General features: G+C 38.5%; 2 protein-coding genes and 1 long non-coding RNA gene across 3 annotated transcripts in view; 1 reads left to right on the top strand and 2 right to left on the bottom strand.

Annotated features, from left to right (window-relative positions):
* Positions 1-821: 821 nt before the first annotated feature.
* Positions 822-21232, bottom strand: part of LOC114290704 (putative indole-3-acetic acid-amido synthetase GH3.6) — a 38410-nt gene continuing 17999 nt past the window's right edge. The window contains exons 4-5 of the transcript XR_003639102.2: positions 10548-10744; positions 822-1261 (exon numbers count right to left, since the gene is read on the bottom strand). The gene's annotated coding sequence lies outside the window, so the exon portion shown is untranslated. The remainder of the gene's footprint in view (positions 1262-10547; positions 10745-21232) is intronic.
* LOC145803814 (uncharacterized) lies at positions 14324-15061 on the bottom strand. Its single transcript, XM_082897175.1, has one exon. It carries the CDS (start codon positions 15059-15061, stop codon positions 14324-14326), a length of 738 nt encoding a protein of 245 aa, XP_082753301.1.
* Positions 16985-18574, top strand: LOC145788937 (uncharacterized). Its single transcript, XR_014347042.1, has 2 exons — positions 16985-17094; positions 17397-18574. It is a non-coding gene; the product is annotated as an uncharacterized LOC145788937 (long non-coding RNA).

Below are 21232 nucleotides of genomic sequence, written 5' to 3'. Positions count from 1 at the left end.
AAAACCAGCTGGAATACAAAAGCGAGTGTGTATAAGATTTACAAAATGAAGCAAATTTAATCCTATGCCCTTTTCCTACATTAATGAGATCCATATATAAAATAATTATTCAACATTTTTTTTAATCTGCAAATGGATTATCTCTATCAACAGTATCGTTAGGTTAGTGATCCTATGAACATTTAGTAGGGGTGTTCGCAGTTCAGTTTTAGACGGTTTGCGAATTAGTTTGAACCCGTCCGTATGTATGTATTTTGGGAAAAATTCAACACGCAACCACCCACAGTGTGGGTTGCGGTTTGTGCGGATAAGGTTCACAAATGTGCGAACGGTTTACGAATTGAACTTTTTTCAATCTCCATATTCAATTTCAATTTCCAGATTTAATATAATATAAGATTCATTTCAATTTCAAAAGTAATTAACAGATTTAATTTCCCTACATAAAAAAGTAGATTCAATTTTCCACAATGTTCACAGAACAAACAAAAACAAAAACATTCAAAAACAATATTCTCAAACAATGTTCTCTACAACATTTCTTTTGGTATCATGAAATTAGGGTTTGGTGTATTGACCAAAAATATCTAGGATAGGATGAATGAAATCGATGGTCCAGGTTATTTTATTAGAAAAAAAATCTAAGTGCAGGTGGGTTAAGCCCGCAATCCGCAATTATGTCATATTCCAAACCGCATCCGCCTGCATTGTGTCTGTGAAACTGCCCATTTGTATGCGGATTGGTTTGGATTTGGCGGGTTGTGCGGTTTGGATAATTCTATACACAACCCTAACATTTAGGGACAAAAGATCATTGGCCATGCTATCAAGTGAAACTGAATAATTTTTATAGAGAGATAGAGAGATAAGGCCAATATCGCTAGTTGTAGGACAAAGGACATTGACATTTAGGAACAGAAGATCCTTAGTCGTGCACCAAACAACACTGAATAATTTTTAAAGAGATAGAAAAGAGACCGATCTATCTTTTTATCTACCTATCTCTCCATATGTTTTCCATATACCATTTGAAGAAAAGTTTGTTAGCTTTACAATTCTCTGTTTAGGCTGTCTTCTCTTCCTATTGCCATATTGTTGAGCATTACTCTCTCCTTTTGACCTGTCGACTTTCACTATATGATGATCTGAAGCCCTTTGGACGAAAACATAGAGTACGAGCCTGAAACAAACTTGTACGGTGAGTTTGATGATGCCAATATATAATTCACTCAAGTCCCATATTTGCAAGTCCCTTGTATACCTGTATTATAATGAAAAAAATTACTGAAAATTTTCAATACAATATAATTTGTGTCTACCCATCATTTGTTTTAGTTTCAATCGTTTTAACTTTACTAAAAAAAAATTATTGTAATTATACAAAATTTATGAAACTTAAAATGTAATTTTTAATATTTCAAGGGTAGTAAGTGTAATTCATCCCATTTTTTATTGAGTGGTGCTATTAGCACCCTATGAATTATTTTGGACCCCATATTTCTTTGGGTCCCAACTTATAAATTTTGAAACCCTCAAAATTTCTTTTTCCCTCCCAAATAATACCAAAATTATCCTTGTGAAAATATTTCACCCATTGAATGCATGCCCCCCTACACCCCCAAAAAACCCTAACAAAAACCACCAAGAAGAAGAAGAGCCAACGTGATTACTGTCTTTGCTATCTTATTTACCATTGTCACAGTTGGTATACTCTCTCTCTCTATATATATATACATATACATATACATAATTTCTTAGTTTTCTCGTAATAATTTATTCTCTTGCAAGAAAAAAATTATAATAATTGGTTTGGTTGATTTTGTTGGTAAATAATATAAAATTGTGGGTTCAGCAGAGAACTACATAGCAATATTATCAAAGCTACGCGATGAAGGAATAGCCTTTCAACGTGATAATGGATTCGGGCTACTTTTGATAACTTCTACAAGTGTTAAAATTTTTGATTATTCAATGTGTTAAGAAATTTTCATATTCCGACCTGTATTCCCAAACTTGAAAAAATGGAAACTTCTACAAGCGTTAACAATTTTGACTGTTTAATGTGTTGAGAAATTTTCATGTTTAGACCTACATTTCCGAACATTACTTATTTGTTCGGAAAACTCAAACAAATAAGTAATGTTCGGGCCTGTATTCCCAAACTTGAAAAAATGAAAACTTCTGCAAGCATTAACAATTTTGACAGTTCAATGTGTTAAGAAATTTCCATGTTTGGACTTGCATTCCCGAACATTACTTATTTGCTCGGGAATGCCTTCCTGAACAAATAAACAATGTTCGGGCTTGTGTTTCCGAATTTCAGTTATATGTTCGAGAGTTCAGTCCTGAAAAAATGACGAATATATTTTATTATTTTTGCCATTTTTTTCAAGAAACTTACTGTTACAAGGCCAATCTCCTTTGAGTTAAAAACAATATTAAAGCTATGAACCTCCTCTAAACTTTTATTGTTGTACTCCTCTCATCTTATAGAATTGTGGTTACTAAAAAAACTTCCACTCATTGTCATTGTCGGAGAAGTGTAGGTAGTCAAATGGTTGCCACTGTGACCGCCAGAATATTACCGCCAAAGGGTTTTCAAGGTTTTGAGGATATGTAGGTTTTGAATATGGGATTTGAGACAGATGGATGAGTGGTGATGGAGGTAGGTGCTTTCATAAACCCTAATTCATGATGTAGTGGATGTGTAAGTTTAATTATGAGATGGAGTGTCCCAAAATTAATGATGTCCTTTATAGTAATTTTATTTGAGGTTATTATTATAATAAAAAAAGTTAAAAATTGGAGGGTCCAAAATAATTTATGGAGTTCTAATAGTAACAATCTTTTTATTTTTATTTTTTTGTATATGTGAAGTCTTTGGTCTATGTCATTGTCCACATGCTTTTGATTCCTCGAGACATTCATAATTTATTAATAGGTGGATAGTTTGTTTATTATATAGTCTCAATGTAAGATCAAACAATTAATAAGAGAGTACAATAAAAATTGAATTTGTTCTCTGTCACTATCGTGTGTATTTGTAATGTATAATAATAGAGAAATGTGCATTATTTTCATGTGTATATATAATATATATTCACCACTGAGTCATTTATTCAATGGTAAGAATTTGAAATTCCTCACTTAATGTTTTGGTTCGAGTCTTTGATGGGGTTAAACCTATTTTTCAACGCACAAAGCACCTGATGGATTCTTAAATTCGGCCCTTATGTAGGTGCTACATACTCTTTGATGGATATATAGAGTAACCTATATGTATATCTATTTTCAAATTAATATATATATATATAAAAAATATTTATTTGTTATTGTGTTCATAGTGGTACCCTGATTTATCTTTGTAAAACTAGATACAACCTATTCTAAAAATGGTCGAGAGAAACATTCTTCCATCAAAAGTTGAAATTGTTCTCAACATCAAAGTCATCTTTAATCAACTCTTCCGCCATAATAGAGTTAAGAAAGAGAAATCTTTTTCTTTTTCTTTTTCTTTTTCTTTTTCTTTTTCTATTTCTATTTTTTCATTTAAAGTTTAAGTTTTTCTCAAGATCAAAGCCATCTTCAATCAACCCTTCAAATTCTACTATAATAGATTTGGGTATCCTAATTGTGTTTCTTTAATTTCCGCATACATGAAAACTATGATAATTCTAAATGTTCAATTAATTTACATATATGTATCGTGCTGCATTTGTATCTTGTATTCATATCTGATTTTCTTATAAATAGAAAAATAGATGGCTCCATTTTAAAAATAACTTTGGGCCCACATGCATTTCACATCTGCTTCATAGATATAACAAAGTTGTATTTGAAAATCTTTTGCAATCATTTTCTTCAATGAATTAAACAAAAGATTGGATGAACACTTTGAATTTTCCCATTTATGGCGTCTTCCAGCTAGGTATTGCACATAATCATGTGCATAATATAATATAACAATGATGTTTGTTAATAAGTTCTGGGTCTGATGGAGCAAATGAGTCACATAGACATTTGATTAGATATATACATACATATATATACATATATCTATACTACCAACTGTGCACATATGATGAGTAAAGTGACTGTCGTCATATTCGAACCCACCCGTTTAGGGCTAATAAAGAAGTCAAACAATTAACTGTTCAAGTTTGGTTTGAAACTTTTTATAAGTTTTAAAATTTGTTTAAGTTTGATTTGTTAAACTTTCAAGCCGCTCTCAAATGAGCTTTTGTCAAGCCGAGCTCGAGTAATTTGATATTTTTTTTAATATAGTTTTAGGTTTATCGAACTGTTTATGTTTGGTTTGAAAACTCTAACGACTTTCAAAATGTATTCAAGATTAGCTTATTCACTTAATAAACCGAGCTCAAACAAGCTTTTAATGAGTTAAACTCAAGCTGTTTGGTTTGTTTATCATTCCTATCCACAAGTTCAAGGTTGAGGAACCGAGTTTTAACCACTGACAGAGTAATTACAACTTTGCTAGGAATTTTGTTATCTAATTTTCTTTCTCATGAAAAAAAGTGATATATGTGTTTTGTTTTCTGTTTTGTGTTTTCATTTTGAAAAACACATAAAACTTATTGGATGAATTATTTCCAAAAACTGTTTGGTTGTGTTTTCAGTCTTGATCTTGAATTACATTCACCAAAATACTTCATCAGCTCAAACAAAAAAAAAAAAAAAAAAAAAAAAACAAACACATAGCAAAACAAGACAAAACAAGATGGTGTTATAATGCGTCATGTTAAGCATTCCACACCATGTGAACAACCATGAAAGTCAAGAATTGAGGCTAAAGGTTTACTGAAGTTTTTTTTTTTTTTTTTTCAAACCTAGGGTTTGGTAGTTGTTTGTTGGCAAGCAGAGGTTGGCAATGGTAGTTGGTTGTTAGCAAGCAGCTCTCCTGTTTGTGTATACATAGGGAGAGTTGTGAGCTGAGTTAATTATCAAGCATAGAGTGTAATATGTGAGTGAGAGAGTTCTATAGAGAGTTGTGAGGTGTGAGTTCTATAATCTCTCTCCGAGATAATTCTATAGTGAATATCTCTCCTCGTGGACATAGGCAATTGCCGAACTACGTAAATCTCTTGTGTCTCATTTTTCTTTGTGTGTGATTGATTTCTGAGTGTGTCTAATCCTAAGAAGTGATATCAGAGCCTTGTTGGTTGATTTTCGGAAAAACAGGATGTGTTTTTTAGAATTGCCTAGAAATCAAGTTGCTTGAAATTCGTTTTTTAGCAAATTGGAAGGAAGCTCTCGACGAGAGGAGTCCAGAATTGCAAAGTAGAGCTCCATAATAGGTCTGACGTGCTCACACGCCCCAAATAAAGAAGGCGCGTGAATCCCAGTCTTATTTACGCGCTCGCCGTAAACAGCACCGATGCGTCATACCAATCTCAAACACGCGCTTGATGGGCGATTGAAAGAAGAAGGCAAGTGCTCTGCACGTGATATTGACGTCATCATTACGTCAGCGCCACGTCATCACCAGGTCAGTGCTACGTCATCGCCACGTCAGCCCAAGTCAGTTTGCCACGTCATCACACCAGCTGATCAGTCAACCCGTCGGGTTGATCCAACCCGACCCAGAGACAAAGGGTTTATCTGGTGCTACGCAGCTACAATACATCCATAGATCTGAACCGTTAAAACATATTTGAACTAGATCTGAGCCATTTGAAGTCCGATTTTGGCGAGCCAATAGTGGTTTCCAACTATTTGGAGTATTTCGGAGAGATCCATACGGTCATATTTTTGAATCAGAGTTTCTGTAAAAAGTAAAAAGATAAGAGAGGAATCCATATCAACTTAGGATCGATGATAAAGTTAAATGCTTCCAATTATGGAATCTGAAAGCCGCAGATGGAAGATGTCCTATACTGTAAAGACCTGTTTGAACCTATTGCTCTAAAAGGGGTTAAACCAGAACCAGAGAAGGATGAAGACTGGATAAAGATGAATTGGAAGATTATCGGTCAAATCAGACAATGGATAGACCACAGTATGTTCCACCATATTGCCCAGGAGACAAATGCATATGTCCTCTGGATAATTTTAGAAGGAATGTACCAGTCAAAGATCGCCTGGAACAAAGCCTTGGTGATGAGAAGGCTTGTAAATCTGAAGTTGAAGAATAGTGTGTCTATCGCCGAGCACACCAGTGAAATCAAGAATCTGGTGAATTAACTTACAACCGTCAAGATGCCCTTGGACGATAAAATGCAAGCCGTACTACTGCTCAGTTCTTTACTGGACAGTTGGGAGACGTTGGTGGTTTCTCTCAGTAACTCTGCACCAGAGGGGAAGCTGACCATGAGCATAGTTGTAGCCATGCACAATGAAGAAATAAGGAGGAAAGACATGGGAGGTAATCAGTTCTATGCTCTTGTCACAGAAGATAGAGGCAGAGACAGGGGTAGAGAAAGAGACAGAAGAAGAAATAACAGTAAAGGAAGATGGAACAACATGAGTAAATCCAGAGACAGTAAAAGTCAAGGTAACTCTAGCTTCACTTGCTTTCATTGTGGCTAGGAGGGTCACATAAAGAGGAACTGCCTAAACCGGAAAGATAAAGGCCAAAACAGTAAGTCAAAGAGAGATGAGAACACGACAGCCATAACAACTGATAAAATACTTCTTACAGTTGGTGAAGAGGGGGATTGCCTTCACTTGGTTGACCACAGTTGTACAGAGTGGTTCATAGACACAGTTGCATCCTATCACGCCACATTTCGTAGAAAACTCTTTAGCTCGTACAACGCTAGAGATTTTGGCACTATTCGAATAGAGAAGATTGTGGGTATTGGAGACATTAGTATTCAGACTAATGTCGGACACAAGATAGTTCTCAAAGATGTGAGGCATGTTCCAGATTTGCGCCTTAATCTTATCTTCAGAAGTGCCTTGGACCGACAGGGCCATACAAGTACATTCGGAAATGACCGTTGGAAGTTGACAGGAGGAGCTTTGACAATCGCCACAGGAGAGATGTCTTCAACATTGTACAAGACTCAAACGAAGATTTGTTTGGAAAGTCTTAATGCAGCAGAAGACAAGGAGTCATCGAACTTATGGCACAGAAGATTGGCTCATATGAGTCAGAAGGGATTGCATCTGTTAGCAAAGCAATCCAGGATACGCTTATCCAAATGGAGTGCCTTGAAGCCGTGTGATCATTGCCTTTATGGCAAGCAACATCGAGTATCATTCAGTTTAACAAGCAAGAGGAAAACAGAAGTGCTCAGTATGGTATACTTGGATGTTTGTGGCCCAATCGAAGCGGAGTCACTTGGTGGCTGCAACTATTTTCTGACTTTCATTGATGATATATCAAGGAAGTTATGGGTGTATTTCCTGAAGACGAAGGATGAGGTATTCCAGCACTTTCAGGAGTTCCATGCAATGTTGGAAAGAGAGATCGGAAAAAAGTTGAAATGTCTTCGCACAGACAATGGTGGTGAGTACACTTCCAATGTTTTCGAAGCATATTGTGCTAGTAGAGGTATCCGGCACGAGACAATAGTTCTTGGTACCCCACAACACAATGGTATGGCAGAGAGACTAAACCGCACTATTGTTGAAAAAGTCAGATGCATGCTCAGAATGGCAAAGTTGCCAAAGTCATTCTGGGCTAAAGCCGCTTATATAGCATGTTATTTCATCAATAAATCGCCTTCAGTCCCGTTGAATTTTACAATACTTGAGGAAGTCTGGTCTAGAAGAAAGGTATCATATTCTTACTTGGGAGTTTTCAGGTGTAAGGCGTTCGCACACATCTTCAAGGAAAACAGACAGAAGCTTGATGACAAGTCCACTCCATGCATATTTGTGGGCTACTCAGATGTAACATTTGGATACAAGTTGTGGGACCTAGTGAACAGGAAGATGTTTAGGAGCAGAGATGTTGTGTTCGAGGAAAACCAGACGGTAGCAAATTTTGAGAAGTCTGCAAAGTCTAGAGATGTCATTACTCCAGACTTGTTACCATCTCCCAAGCCATCACAAAATGCTAGATTTGATGATGTGCAACAAGAAGTGCCAAAGTTGCAGGATTCTATGCTAGAAATTAAGGATCATGAGGAAAGAGATGAAGACCCGGATGACGAGGGTGTTGAGCAGGGGGAGTAACCTCCTCAACCAGAGGCAACTAGGCCTCAGTTGTGAAGATCAGGAAGATCTGTCATGCCATCAACCAAATATCCCGCTTCTTAATATGTTTAATTACTAATAAGGGGGAGCCCAAAAGTTTTTCGGAAGCAAAGAGTCATACAGAGAAAGACTATTGGATGCAAGCCATGAAGGAGGAGATGAGTTCTTTGTAGAAGAAACACACTTATGAGCTTGCTCCATTTCCAAGAGACAGGAGAGCCTTGAAGAATAAATGGGTGTATAAGTTGAAAAAAGATGGCAACGATAAACTATTGCAGCAAAAAGCTCACTTGATGGTCAAAGGTTTTGGGCAGAAGAAGGGAATTGACTTTGATGAGATCTTCTCCCTAGTTGTGAAGATGATGACTTCCATTCGAGTAGCTTTGGGATTAACAGCTCGCTTGAATCTAAAGATAGAACAGATGGATGTCAAGACTGCCTTTCTCCATGGTGATTTAGAAGAAGAGATCTATGTGGAGCAACCAAAAGGATTTGAAGTCAAAGGGAAACAGAATCTAGTCTGCAAACTGAAGAAGAGTCTCTACGGCCTGAAGCAGGCGTTGAGACAATGGTACAAGAATTTTGATTCATTCATGGTGGATCACGAGTACAAAAGAACAGTAGCAAACCAGTGTGTATACTTTTAAAGGTTTCCGGATGGAAACTTCATTATCCTACTGTTGTATGTCGATGATATGTTGATCATCAGACAAGATATTGCTATGATCAACAAGTTGAAAAAGGACTTGTCACAGTATTTTGACATGAAAAATTTAGGCCCAACACAACAGATTTTGGGCATGAAGATTGTTCGTGACGAAAAAGCCAAGAAGATATGGTTGTCACAGGAGAAATATGTTAAACGGGTGATTGAAATGTTCAACATGAAAGATGCCAAGCCAGTCAGCACACCACTGGCCAACCATTTCAAGGTGACAAAGCGTTCGTGTCCCACGACCAGCTCTGAAAGAAAAGAAATGGAGTCAATCCCCTATTCCTCTATAGTATGAAGTTTAATGTATGCAATGGTGTCCACCGAACCAGATATTGCTCATACTGTTGGAGTTGTAAGCAGATTTCTTTCCAATCCAGGGAAAGAGCATTGGAAAGCAGTCAAGTGGATTCTGAGGTACCTTAAGGGTACATCTAAAATGTGTTTGTGCTTTGGAGGAGCTAAACCAGTCTTGGAAGGCTATACTGATTCAGATATGGGAAGCGATCTTGATGGTAGGAAATCTACATCAGGATTTATGTTCACTTTTGCAGGGGAGCTGTATCTTGGCAGTCCAAGCTGCAGAAATGTGTTGCTTTATCCACAACCAAGGCAAAGTATATTGCCGCAGAGGAAGCTAGGAAAAAGATGTTGTGGTTGAAGAGGTTTCTCCAAGAACTGGGACTAGAGCAAGAAAAGTTCACAATACATTGTGATAGCCAGAGTGCCATAGACCTGAGCAAGAATTCCATGTACCATTCTCGCACAAAGCATATTGATGTTCGATATCATTAGATACGTGAAGTGATGGAGAAGCAATTATTGGAACTAGTCAAGATCCACATGGATAAGAATCCAACCGACATGCTTACAAAGGTGGTCTCGAAAGACAAACTCGAAGTATGCAGGGATATTGCTGGGATGGACTTCCAGTAAGGATCCTACTCCCTATAGGTGTGGAGGGAGAGAATTGTTGAGCATTCCACACCATGTGAACCACCATGAAAGTTAAGAATGGAGGCTACAGATTTGCTGAAGTTTTTTTTTTTTTCAAACCTAGGGTGGTTGTGTTATTAACTTTGGTAGTTATTTGTTGGCAAGTAGATGTTGGCAATGGAAGTTGGTTGTTGGCAAGCAGCTCTCCAGTTTGTGTATAAATAGGGAGAGCTGTGAGCTGAGTTAATCATTAAGCATAGAGTGTAATCTATGAGTGAGAGAGTTCTATAGAGAGTTGTGAAGTGTGAGTTCTGTAATCTCCATTCGAGATAATTCTATAGTGGATATCTCTCTCCGTGGACATAGGCAATTGCCAAACTACGTAAACCTCTTGTGTCACATTTTTCTATGTGTGATTGATTTTTGAGTGTGTCTAATCTTAACACGTCACTCAAGAATTATACATATTTATACATAAAAAACACATGGCAGCATAGAGTCCAGTCATAAGAGGTGTAACCACGAGTGGGACCCATATATAAATAACATATAGCCAATTTGGCCAACTTACTTGAATGAAGGCATTAAAAAACAGTACTTATTTTTATTTTTATTTTTGTGAACAAGTTTTAGCCCTTGTAGTCTTTCACATGAGTTTCCTGGATCTTCTTATCATAAGTAGAGTTTTCTTCTATAAGCACACACATATATCCAGCCACAGAAGAAATAAACATACCTGCAAATAGGAATGATGGTAACCAAAATGGACGAAGAACGAGGCCAGGGCAGCTTGCGGAAAGAGAATATATAGAGAGCCACTTCTACAAGACTACAAGATCAAGAGAAGACTTCAGCTGATAGAAAAGATGGGCATGAATGGATGGTTTACTTCAGCACCTTTTTTGCCTCATGTGGTCCTTAGTCACTTGGAACCTGTGTAAGAGCCAATCAAAACATTCAATTAAACTTCATTTCATGTAAGAAATAGTTAAAAGAATTCAATTATAAAAAACCAAAATAAAAAATAAAAATTTTTTGTTCATAAACACAACTCCAATTGAATTAAAGGCTTCTTTAGAATTCTGACGTGTCGTAATTTGTTGGTTTTCAGGTGGGCTATTCATCGCCTGTTCAATCTGCCATCACAGAAGATCTCAATCTATCGATAGCAGAGGTTCACTATAAGATGTATTTTCAAACTTGTGAATGAATCTATTTCTTTGCCTCTTTGCTAATATCTGCATTACCATAGAGAATGGCAGGATATATAAGATTATAATGAGCAGTGCATACAAAGTTTTGAATATTAGAAATCCTATATTCTTTTTACCAGAAAAATCCCAACTGAAAAAATATGCGCCTCACTTGATCATTAAGTCAACGAGGGACTAGAAATATGTATTCGCTTGACAGAGAGAATGAGCGCTCTTATGTGTTTTCTCACCCCTCTTGATAGTGCTTTTGTTTTGGGCACAAAATGTTGTGGGGACAAATCTTGTCATCCTTGCCTATTACTTCTTCTCCTTTGAGTAGTTAGGAGGGATCAATTGAGATGGATTAATTTTGGACGTCCACAATATTTCATTTTTATCCCAATTAGAAACTTTTATGGATGGGGTTCAAAGCCGGAGATATTAGGAGTATATATAGTGATTCATATACTACCGTAATTTAGAAAATTACAAAAAAAAAGTTTCTTTTTTGACATACTTCTTCAGTAATGTATATAAGAAGTTGATAAATGCTCTACTAGAAATACAATGAATCATAAATGCAGTTTGAAACACAGTTACAACTAAAAATCTGAAAAAGAATTTTGGGCATGGTACAAGGGAATTAACAAATTTGACTTTAACTGACATAATAAAAAACTGAGTTTGAAAAAAAATCAACATTGTTGCTGCTGTAGTATATAAAGACTGATTTAGTAATACTTCTGATATAGTCAAGAACTACCCACACAAAAAAAACGGGGATTCAAATTTGAGAAGTTCACATGTAGATTTCTCCGAATTCTTGAAAACTTTATTTTCTGGAGTTGCTAATGAGTTTGTTTGCAGTACTCATTGTTTGGTTCCATAATGACTTTCGGTGCGATGGCTGGTGCAATTACATGTGGGCCCATTGCTGATTTCATTGGTCGCAAAGGGGTAAGCCAGTTAGATCAACCACTAGATTGCCTAGGACAAGACCGGATCCTCCCTTGTCCCAAGACACCTTTACCGCTAGACAAGTCTCTCTGGCATGATCATGCAGTGGAGAGAGATCTTTGGACAGGTAAACAGTGAAGATCTGTACAGAGTATCATGTCGTCTAGCACTTTGGAAAAACCCAAAAGTAATGATCTGTCATATGTGAAATGCAAGCAGGCAATGAGAACGTCAAGTGCTTTCTGTGTTGCTGGCTGGCTAGCCATTTACCTTCCTAAGGTTTGTGTCATCTTACTCTTTTTTGAGTAATTTTCTTCCTAACCTCGTAAGTGTAAAATTTAATGTATAAAGAGAAATAGAGAGAGAATAAATTGTATGTATTATTAATTTTTGTTGATATTTATTACAATGATTCATGATTCCTATATATAGAAGAGGGTGAGTGTGTTGTAGGTAAGGAGTAGGTGAAGTGGAGGTGGTAGTGGTGTAGTGGGTTAGGTTTAGTGGAGTAGGTGAGGTGGTAGTGGTGTAGTGGGTTAGGTTTAGTGGAGTAGGTTTAAGTGGGTGAAGTAGGTGGAGAGTAGGTGGATTTTAACAGCCCCCCGCAAACTCAAGGGGATAGGAACTAGCCAACTTGAGTTTGGAGAGAGTAACAAAACAAGAAAATAGACGAATACATAAAAGAAAAGAGGATAGGAGACACTGTATGGTCGTGTCAGACCGATGGTGAAGACACTGTATGGTGGTGTCATAACGTTGTAGAGGACACTGGATGGTTGTGTCAGACCGATGTAGAAGACAGTTTATGGGGTCATGTCGGACCGTTGTAGCAGACAATGTTGTGATAGTTGTTGTGATAGTTTACGGAGTCTTGCTGGACCCTTGTAGAAACTAACCGAAATCAATGTCGGGACAGTTTACAGAGTCTTGTCGGACCCATGAAGGAGCTAACCGGAATCAATGTCGGGACAGTTTACAGAGTCTTGTCGGACCCATAAAAAGTCGCACCCTCAAAAGGTGTGCCCAATCTTTCAAAAAGGCGTGCCATCAAAAGGCGTGCCCAATCCATAAAAAGGCGTGCCATCAAAAGGCGAGCCCAAGTCATAAAAAGGTGTGCCGGACATGTTGGCGAGGCACGTGAGCGCCTTGGCTTGCGCGCCCGTGTTGTCGTCTGTCAGCAAGTGGCGCGCGATGCGTGGATCGGCCCTGGCTATTTAAACCAAGGGTGAGGCGGAGGCTGTGCATACCAGTCTGAAACCGCTGAAACCAACCCGTCTCTGAAAAACTCTGCCTCTTCGGAGAGAGAAACTTTGGAACACTTTGTAACCCAGAAAATGGCTTCGTCTTCCCGCGGTCTGCTCACCCTCTTTCCCGACCTCAACGAGTCAACAAGAGAGATAACTGGTGCGGTGGCACTGGAACCTCAACCAAGCGCCCCGGAGTTTGCTCCGTTGAACTTTCCGATGCGGTCGGTGGAGCAAAGAATGGCAGTGCAGTCGGATGTGGAAGCCAATCAGTATACATTGAAGTCATGTGTGGAAACCATGACTGCGGTTACAAACTTGTCGAACCGGCTGCAGAGTAGGGCAAATGAGGTGCAGCAGTTAAACTCCCAGCTGGCTCTGGTCCAACGCATGTATAAGGATGCGCGAGCAGAGATAAATGTGCTAAAGGCGGAAAATAAGGAGCTGAAGCGGAAGGCCACCGTGATGTTCCGTTTTGGAGGTCCGCCATATGCTGCAGTGGAGGAGCAGGGAGTAGTGATCATGCCCAGTGGAGTGGGAAATACGGAGGCAACACCGGCAAGGGCCGCCCAGGACGGAGGCAAGAAGAAAAGACCGGCGGCAGAGTAGAGAAGAAAAATCCCACTGTGGGTGGGTGTTTGTTTGTTTGTTTGTTTTGTTTTTTTTTTTTTTTTTGTTTTGTTTTGTTTTTTTTTTGTGTGTGTAAAATTGTGATCGGGGTTGATCCCTGAGATGAATAAAATATGGGTGTATTGTGCAAATCCGAATGGCTGGAAGCTACAAGACTCAGCAGAAAAAATGAGAGGGAATGAATATATATATATATATTTTTAAAAGAAAAGATAAAAAGTTGAGGTTCAAGGAAAAGTTGGGCAGTGGAAAGAAGAAAAAGAAATATATATATATATATATAAGAAAAAGAATCAATTTGTGTTTCGTTTTCTTTTCAAAAGATGGAGTAAAATAATAAAAAAAAAAGAAAAAGAAAAAGAAAGTTGAGTGGGGAACAGGAGTGTGTGGAAAGAAAAAAGAAAAAATATGGGTTGGAGAATCTGAGCATCGGAGAAGATGAGAGGAAAAGGAAGTGGAGTGGTATATGCCAAGTGGTACAGCAAAATCTACGTCCCAAACTTTGTTTCAGCAATGGAAAACATCAGTGTACAGATGAGAACATCTGGATTCGGAGTAGCTGTCACAGGAGAAACATAAGCCCTCTTCTTAACAAACCGAGCAAAACCAAACAATCCCAATAGGAGCGTCCAGAAGGACAGCTCGGAGATGAAGTCTCTCACGGCTGCAAAACCGATTAAGCCAGCTACTGTAAGAAGGTATGGTTGGCTGTCTACAAAGTCTGGAACAGAAGCTTCAGCAATGGCAATTACGGAAGACACCAGCACGATGATCAGAGTCAGCTCTGGAATAGGAGTATATGCTATCACTGCTGAGTAGAAAGCTCGAATGGTGTAAAGTGTAGTTTCTATTCCTCTGATCAGAGAAGTTACTGGATCACCAATGAAATGGAAAATAAGGGCCAGTGCAAGTTTTAAGAGGTATCCCACGAACTGGGTAATACTTGATAAAACCTTTTTCCAGTTGGACAACTCCCACAAGACTGTTCTCCAGGCATACAAAAGGAAAGCAAGAGCTATGAACCAAGGCCACCTAACAAGTGGGCTTGGGGCTTCCTTGGTCAAGGGCCTGAACTGGTCAGGCATGGTACTGTGCCCAGAGTGTACCCAGTAAAGGGTAGTAGAGAGGGATGATTGTGAAGAGGACGCTTTCGAAGTTGCCGTTGCCGACTTGGATGACGCCGATGAAGGTGGTGATGATATTATAGCGAAAGTGACTTTCGACATGAATGAAGTGCCTACAAGGGTTCCACCAGATAGCCCTTTGGCACCTCAATGGTATAGACTAGAGCATCGGAAAGGTGAGACCAAGGTGAAAGGAGAGGAGGTATGTGTTGAGGTCCGGCGGGCGGCCAAGGCGAGACTGCCGCCCGCCGGTGAAGCAGAATGACTAGGTTGTTAACCTTGCTCTGATACCATGTAAAATTTAATGTATAAAGAGAAATAGAGAGAGAATAAATTGTATGTATTATTGACTTTTGTTGATATTTATTACAATGATTCATGATTCCTATATATAGAAGAGGGTGAGTGTGTTGTAGGTAAGGAGTAGGTGAAGTGGAGGTGGTAGTGGTGTAGTGGGTTAGGTTTAGTGGAGTAGGTGAGGTGGTAGTGGTGTAGTGGGTTAGGTTTAGTGGAGTAGGTTTAAGTGGGTGAAGTAGGTGGAGAGTAGGTGGATTTTAACAGTGTGTGTTTTTACATAACACAGTGACTTAAAATCTGTGCTTTCATTATTACAAAAAAGGGGTTTTTGCTCTGGACATTGGAAGAGTAGTAACAGGATATGGAATGGGAGTCTTTTCCTATGCGATACTTCATCTTTCCTTCTTTTCCTTGTAAACTGTTTTGGAGAAAGCAAACTGTGTTGTGATCTTGTTAGTGTGTGTAACACTAGGAACAGAAACAAAACAGAAGCAGAATAATGAAACAGTACAGAAATGAAAACTGTATCCAAAAAAAAATGGAAAAGGCATGTGGGTCCGATCTTTATTTTGGCTCCAAGGTAGCCAAAACCCATGGTTACAAAACCATTTTCTAACAAGCTTGACACTAATGTAATGATCATTATGGGATAACAAGGTACCTGTATTTATAGCTGAAATAGCACGCAAGAATCTACGAGGAGTGTTGACTACCCTAAATCAGGTAAAATCACAAACAACCACATCAACAAATGCAAGAGAAAAAAAGAAGTGAAAAATCATATCTGATTTTTTCCTACTTTGCAGCTCATGATTGTATGCGGTGTCTCTGTTTCCTTCATAATTGGGACAATGCTGTCGTGGAGAGCTTTAGCATTAACAGGTGAAATTGTCAACACGTACCAAAACATGCATTCAGTTTCCATATAGAGATATATAAATTGAGAGAAAGAGAGAGAGAGAGAAGAAAATTAGAGTGAGTGTTAATACCAAGCCAAGGGGCTGACTTGTGAAGTGCTTGCAGGCCTAATTCCATGTGCCATTTTGATTTTTGGTCTCTTTTTCATCCCAGAGTCTCCAAGATGGTTGGTAAGAAATTAAGAGTAAATTCTTTTTTAAATTTATCAGGTATTATCAGGGTACCGTTTCAGAGAAAGGTGTTTATTGATAATGGTACTGCCATGAATGCAGGCAAAGCTGGGGCAACGAAAATAGTTTGAAGCTGCATTACAGAAACTGTAGGGCAAGGATGCTGATACATCTCAGGAGGCAGCTGAAATCGAAGTTCGTACTTTTAAATTCTAAGGCTGTGTTTGGATCATATATTTGGGTAGGAATTTAGAAAAAGAAAAGGTGAGGGAAATGCAGAAAAAAATTAGCTTATGTTTCATTCACATTTCTCTCACATTTTCTTTTTCCCTTTTCAAATCTTTACTCAAATCCATGATCTAAACATAACCTAACAACTCCGGTTTTCATTGATAATGTTTCGGAGAATTTGGAAAATGACAAGCAGGATTTTTTTATTGCTTGACAAGATTATATAGAAACTCTTCAACAGTTTCCGAAAGCCAAACTACTAGATTTGTTTCAAACAACATACTTGCGCTCAATCATTGTACTTTGTTTTTTCTTTTTGCTTCTCAAAACTATTATAAATTATCTTTCTTCACTGCCTAGCTCATCCCTTCAGAGGAATTTCCCTTCTGCAATTTTCCATCTCTAATTTTTTTATTATTGTTTTCTTTTGCTAGATTGCAGTTGGACTGATGGTCTGTCAACAATTGGGGGGAATCAATGGAGTCTGTTTTTATGTCACCAGTATTTTCGAGTCAGCAGGTAAACAACTTATTTTATGACTATTTTTTTCTTCAAATCGGTAAACAGGGGAAGGAGAAGCTGCATCGCAACGATGAGACTAGGGCTGTGCAAAAGACTTCACAACTTCACCAGGCCTAGGGCCATGCAAAACAACGCCTAACCCACTAATCCAACCTGCTTCAACCCGTACAAATACCTAACCAGACCTTTATTTTTCATCTATTAGAGGGAAAATTGAACTGCTCAACTTTGAAAATTAAATTTATGTTAATTTAACTTCACGGGCAATAATTTTGACAATTGCATATGTAATTTGCCAGGATTTCCTTCCAATGTTGGAACTATAATCTACGTGTGTCTTCAAGTTGTCGACTTTCACTCCCTCAGTTCTCTGGAGATCAAGATATTTCAATATACAATGAACGGGTTCAATGATATGACTATGAAAGAAGAAAGCAGTAATTGAAGAAAAAGAAGAGAGAAAATGGAAAACTAAATTTGGAGTCCATTCACCATTTTCTCATAAAACTTGATTATAGTCCCAAAAAGTCCCCCCCTTTTCCCCTCAACCGTGGCTATATACAGCTGGAATAACCCTATCCAATACTAACTAACTAACAAACCTCCTAACCAACTAACCCCCCAACAATCAAACAATCTCTCAAACTAATTCTCCCGCTCAAACTGAATTCCTGAATTTCAACTACCAACTGAGCTAACTGAATCCAAAACTTCCTAAATCATAACATTTCCCACCCCTTAAAAACAGCCTTGACCTCAAGGCTGGAAATGGGGATATTTGGTGATGTTGTCCTGGTAGTCCACCCAAGTAGCATCCTTTGGAAATGAGTGAGACCATTGAATGAGGAGTCGAGCCACCGCCTTGTTGTTCCTCTTAACCATACGTCTGTCCAGCACTGCCACAGGTTCCATTAGGAAAGTACCATCAGGTGCAACTGGTGGCAATGTAGGCTGTGCGACTATGTGCTAACCCAACTTTTTCTTTAACAAAGAAACATGAAACACGAGATGGATGTGGGCAGAAGCAGGTAGCTGGAGCTGATAAGCAACCTTTCCAATTCTTGCCACAACCTGAAATGGACCATAAAATCTAGGAGCAAGCTTCATATTCCTGTGTAACGCCAAGTAAACTGCCTATAAGGTTGCAGCCACAAGTAAACCCAGTTATGTGGTTCAAATTCACGATCGGATCTATGCGTATCAGCATGATGCTTCATCCTGTGTTGAGCTTGATGCAGATTGTCCTTTAACATTCTGAGAATTGAAGCTCTTTCTCGTATCCAATTATCCACCTTAGCCACAGCGAAGGGATTGGAAGCTGTTAGAATACTTATTTTGTTCTTTTGTTCTTTTGTTAATATTTACTTAAGTTGAAGGTACGATGGTCATATTGTTATGTTAGGGTTTGTATATATATTTGACTGACTGATGTAAAGTTGGGTCTCTAAGATTATTCAATAGATATAAAATTTCTCTCTTCTCTTTTTCTCTTCTTCTTCGTCTTCTTCCTAACCCTAAATTCCATCTTTTTACATTCTAACTTAGTATCAAAGCAATCTACTCTTCATTAGAAAGATTTCTACAAACTCTGGAGATTGATTGGAGGTGACCAAGACGTGCTGATGTCATCAACTGTACGATGACATCAGCATGACGTAAGCACTATACGAACGGGTCTTCTACCCCTAGGTTCGAAATTTAATCCTCAAATTTATGGTGATTTTTGTAGAATTTTTTGAACACCCCAGATGTGAGTTTTCTATTTTCAAATGTTTTTCGATTTTTTTGGTGTCAATCGACAAATCTGGATTTGGAATTGTTTTTTGTTGAATCTACTTGCTGGAATCCTCTCTCTAGGAGCCGAAACTCATCCCTTCAGTGTTATTTTCCATTATTTTGTTGATTTGCTACTGTTGGGTTGATGTTTGCTTCGATTTTGGCCTTATTCTGCTACTATACATAGTCGGCAGTGTTATTTTCCAGCTTTTACCCACTGAAACTTACTACATAGGGGCTGAAACTTATCTAGGAAAGTCTGGTTGATTTTACAGTGTTGATTTGTGTTGAATTCTTGTTGATTGAACTAGTTCCAGTGGCTATACTCTTGGTTGTACGTGCTGATTGGTGTGGACAATTCCTATTTGCAAAAATTTTGCTACCTTCATACTCTTGTGTTGAGTATTTTGTGTGACTGATTGTCATGGCTGAAATTGAGACCAAAGCAATGGTTGTGAGTAAAGATGATCACATGCCCAAATCTATTACTACCAAGAAGTTGAATGGTGCCAATTATTTGGCTTGAGCTCATGCTGTAGAAATTTTCTTACGTGGTAAGAAGAAATCCCGCTTCATTAGCGAACTCCCTCCTGCCACTGATGACAGAGCTTATGATGATTGGTGTAGTGAGGATTCCTGTGTTATGGGTTGGATCTAGCATAACTTGGAACCACAGGTTGCCACTACCGTGGAATTTTGTGATACCTCTAAAGAAATTTGGGACTCCCCTGCTGAATCCTTTTTAAATCAGAGTAATGTCTCTCGAGTCTATGAGCTATATGAGCAGATTTTTACTATGCGTCAGTCTGGCCGATCCCTTCCTAATTATTATAGTAGTCTCAAGACCTTGTGGGATCAGTTATTGCGGCATCATCCCTTCACTATTGATGTGAACAAACAGAAGTAACATTGGGAGAAGTTCATGATGGCTTCTTTACTCTTTGGCTTAGATCTTGAATTGCGGGGGTTCAAGGATCAGATTCTTGCCAGTGAGACCCTACCTTCTGTTGCTAATGCCTACTCTTGGCTGTTACGTTCTTCTTTGGGACAGCCACAATCCATCTCTGGGTCCTCTACCTTGTCATCTTCTGCATTAGTCTCAAGTAATGCTAATCGTGGGTCTACTCAAGGGGGTTTTCTTGGCACATCTAGTCAACGGGGCTCTTATTCTGGTTCACAGGGTTCTCATGGGGCTGGTTCCCGTGGTGGTGGCTCCCGTGGTGGTTTATGGGGTAGTAGTGGACCTAGTTCTCGTACACGTGGCGATCGCAAGTGTACTCATTGTAGTTCCCAAGGTCATACTGAACCTTGGTGTTGGCAGAAATATGGCAAACCTGATTATGTTTATCAGGTTATGGATGTTCCATCCTCATAGTCTTCCTTGTTGTCCACTAGCTCTGATGCTTCTCTGGTTAATTCTCATGAGACATTCACTATTCAGATTAGTGAGCTTACTGCTCTTGTCCAGTCTCTCCGGCTTAATCTACCTTCATCCTCTACTGCTACCATTACTAGTTCAGGTAATATTGCATGTGTAGCTAAGTCCCCTCAGGCTTGGCTCCTAGACTCTGGTGCTAGTTCCCATGTCTCTGGTAATTCCTCTCTTTTTGATACTCTTAGACCTGTTGATCATACCATTATACTTGCTGATGTATTTTCTCGACCTGTCTGTGGTCAAGGTCCACTCCATCCCTTTCCTTACCTTCTAGTCTTTATGTTCCTAAATTTTCATTTAATTTGCTTTCTGTTAGCCAATTGACTCAAGCTCTCCATTGTTCAATAACCTTTTCTCCTACTTCATGTGTTTTGCAAGACCTCCAAACCAAGAGGATGATTGGTTCGGGGCATCAGAAGGATGGCTTATACTTTTTGGACACCGAGACCTCTCCTCATCCTCCATCTGTTGTGTTGAGTGCTAGTGTATCTCCTCTTCAATGGCATTTTCGCTTAGGTCATCCCTCCTTGGTCAAGCTCAAGTTAGTTGTTCCGAACTTGAGTCATGTTTCTCAGATTGAGTGTGAAGCCTGTCAATTTGGGAAGCATCATCATAGTTCTTTTCCTCGTCGTAGTGTTAGTCGTTTGTCTAAGTCTTTTGCTCATGTCCATACAGATATTTGGGGTCCTTCAAGAACTCCTACTGTTAATGGGTTCTTTTATTTTGTTATTTTTGTGGATGATTACTCTCGAATGACTTGGTTGTTTTTAATGAAACAAAGATCTGATTTGCCTTTCATCATCTCTAAGTTTTATAACGAAATCTTTACTCAATTTGGCAAACATATTAAGATATTTCGGTCTGATAATGCCTTAGAATATGTGCAATTCATTGTAACTACCTTTTGTGATACTCATGGTATTA

This window comes from Camellia sinensis, chromosome 12, assembly GCF_055761805.1.
Source record: "Camellia sinensis isolate YWXY chromosome 12, ASM5576180v1, whole genome shotgun sequence".
Lineage (NCBI taxonomy): Eukaryota > Viridiplantae > Streptophyta > Magnoliopsida > Ericales > Theaceae > Camellia > Camellia sinensis.
Note: the sequence above shows the minus strand (reverse complement) of the source record. Positions and strands in the feature narration are given on the sequence as shown.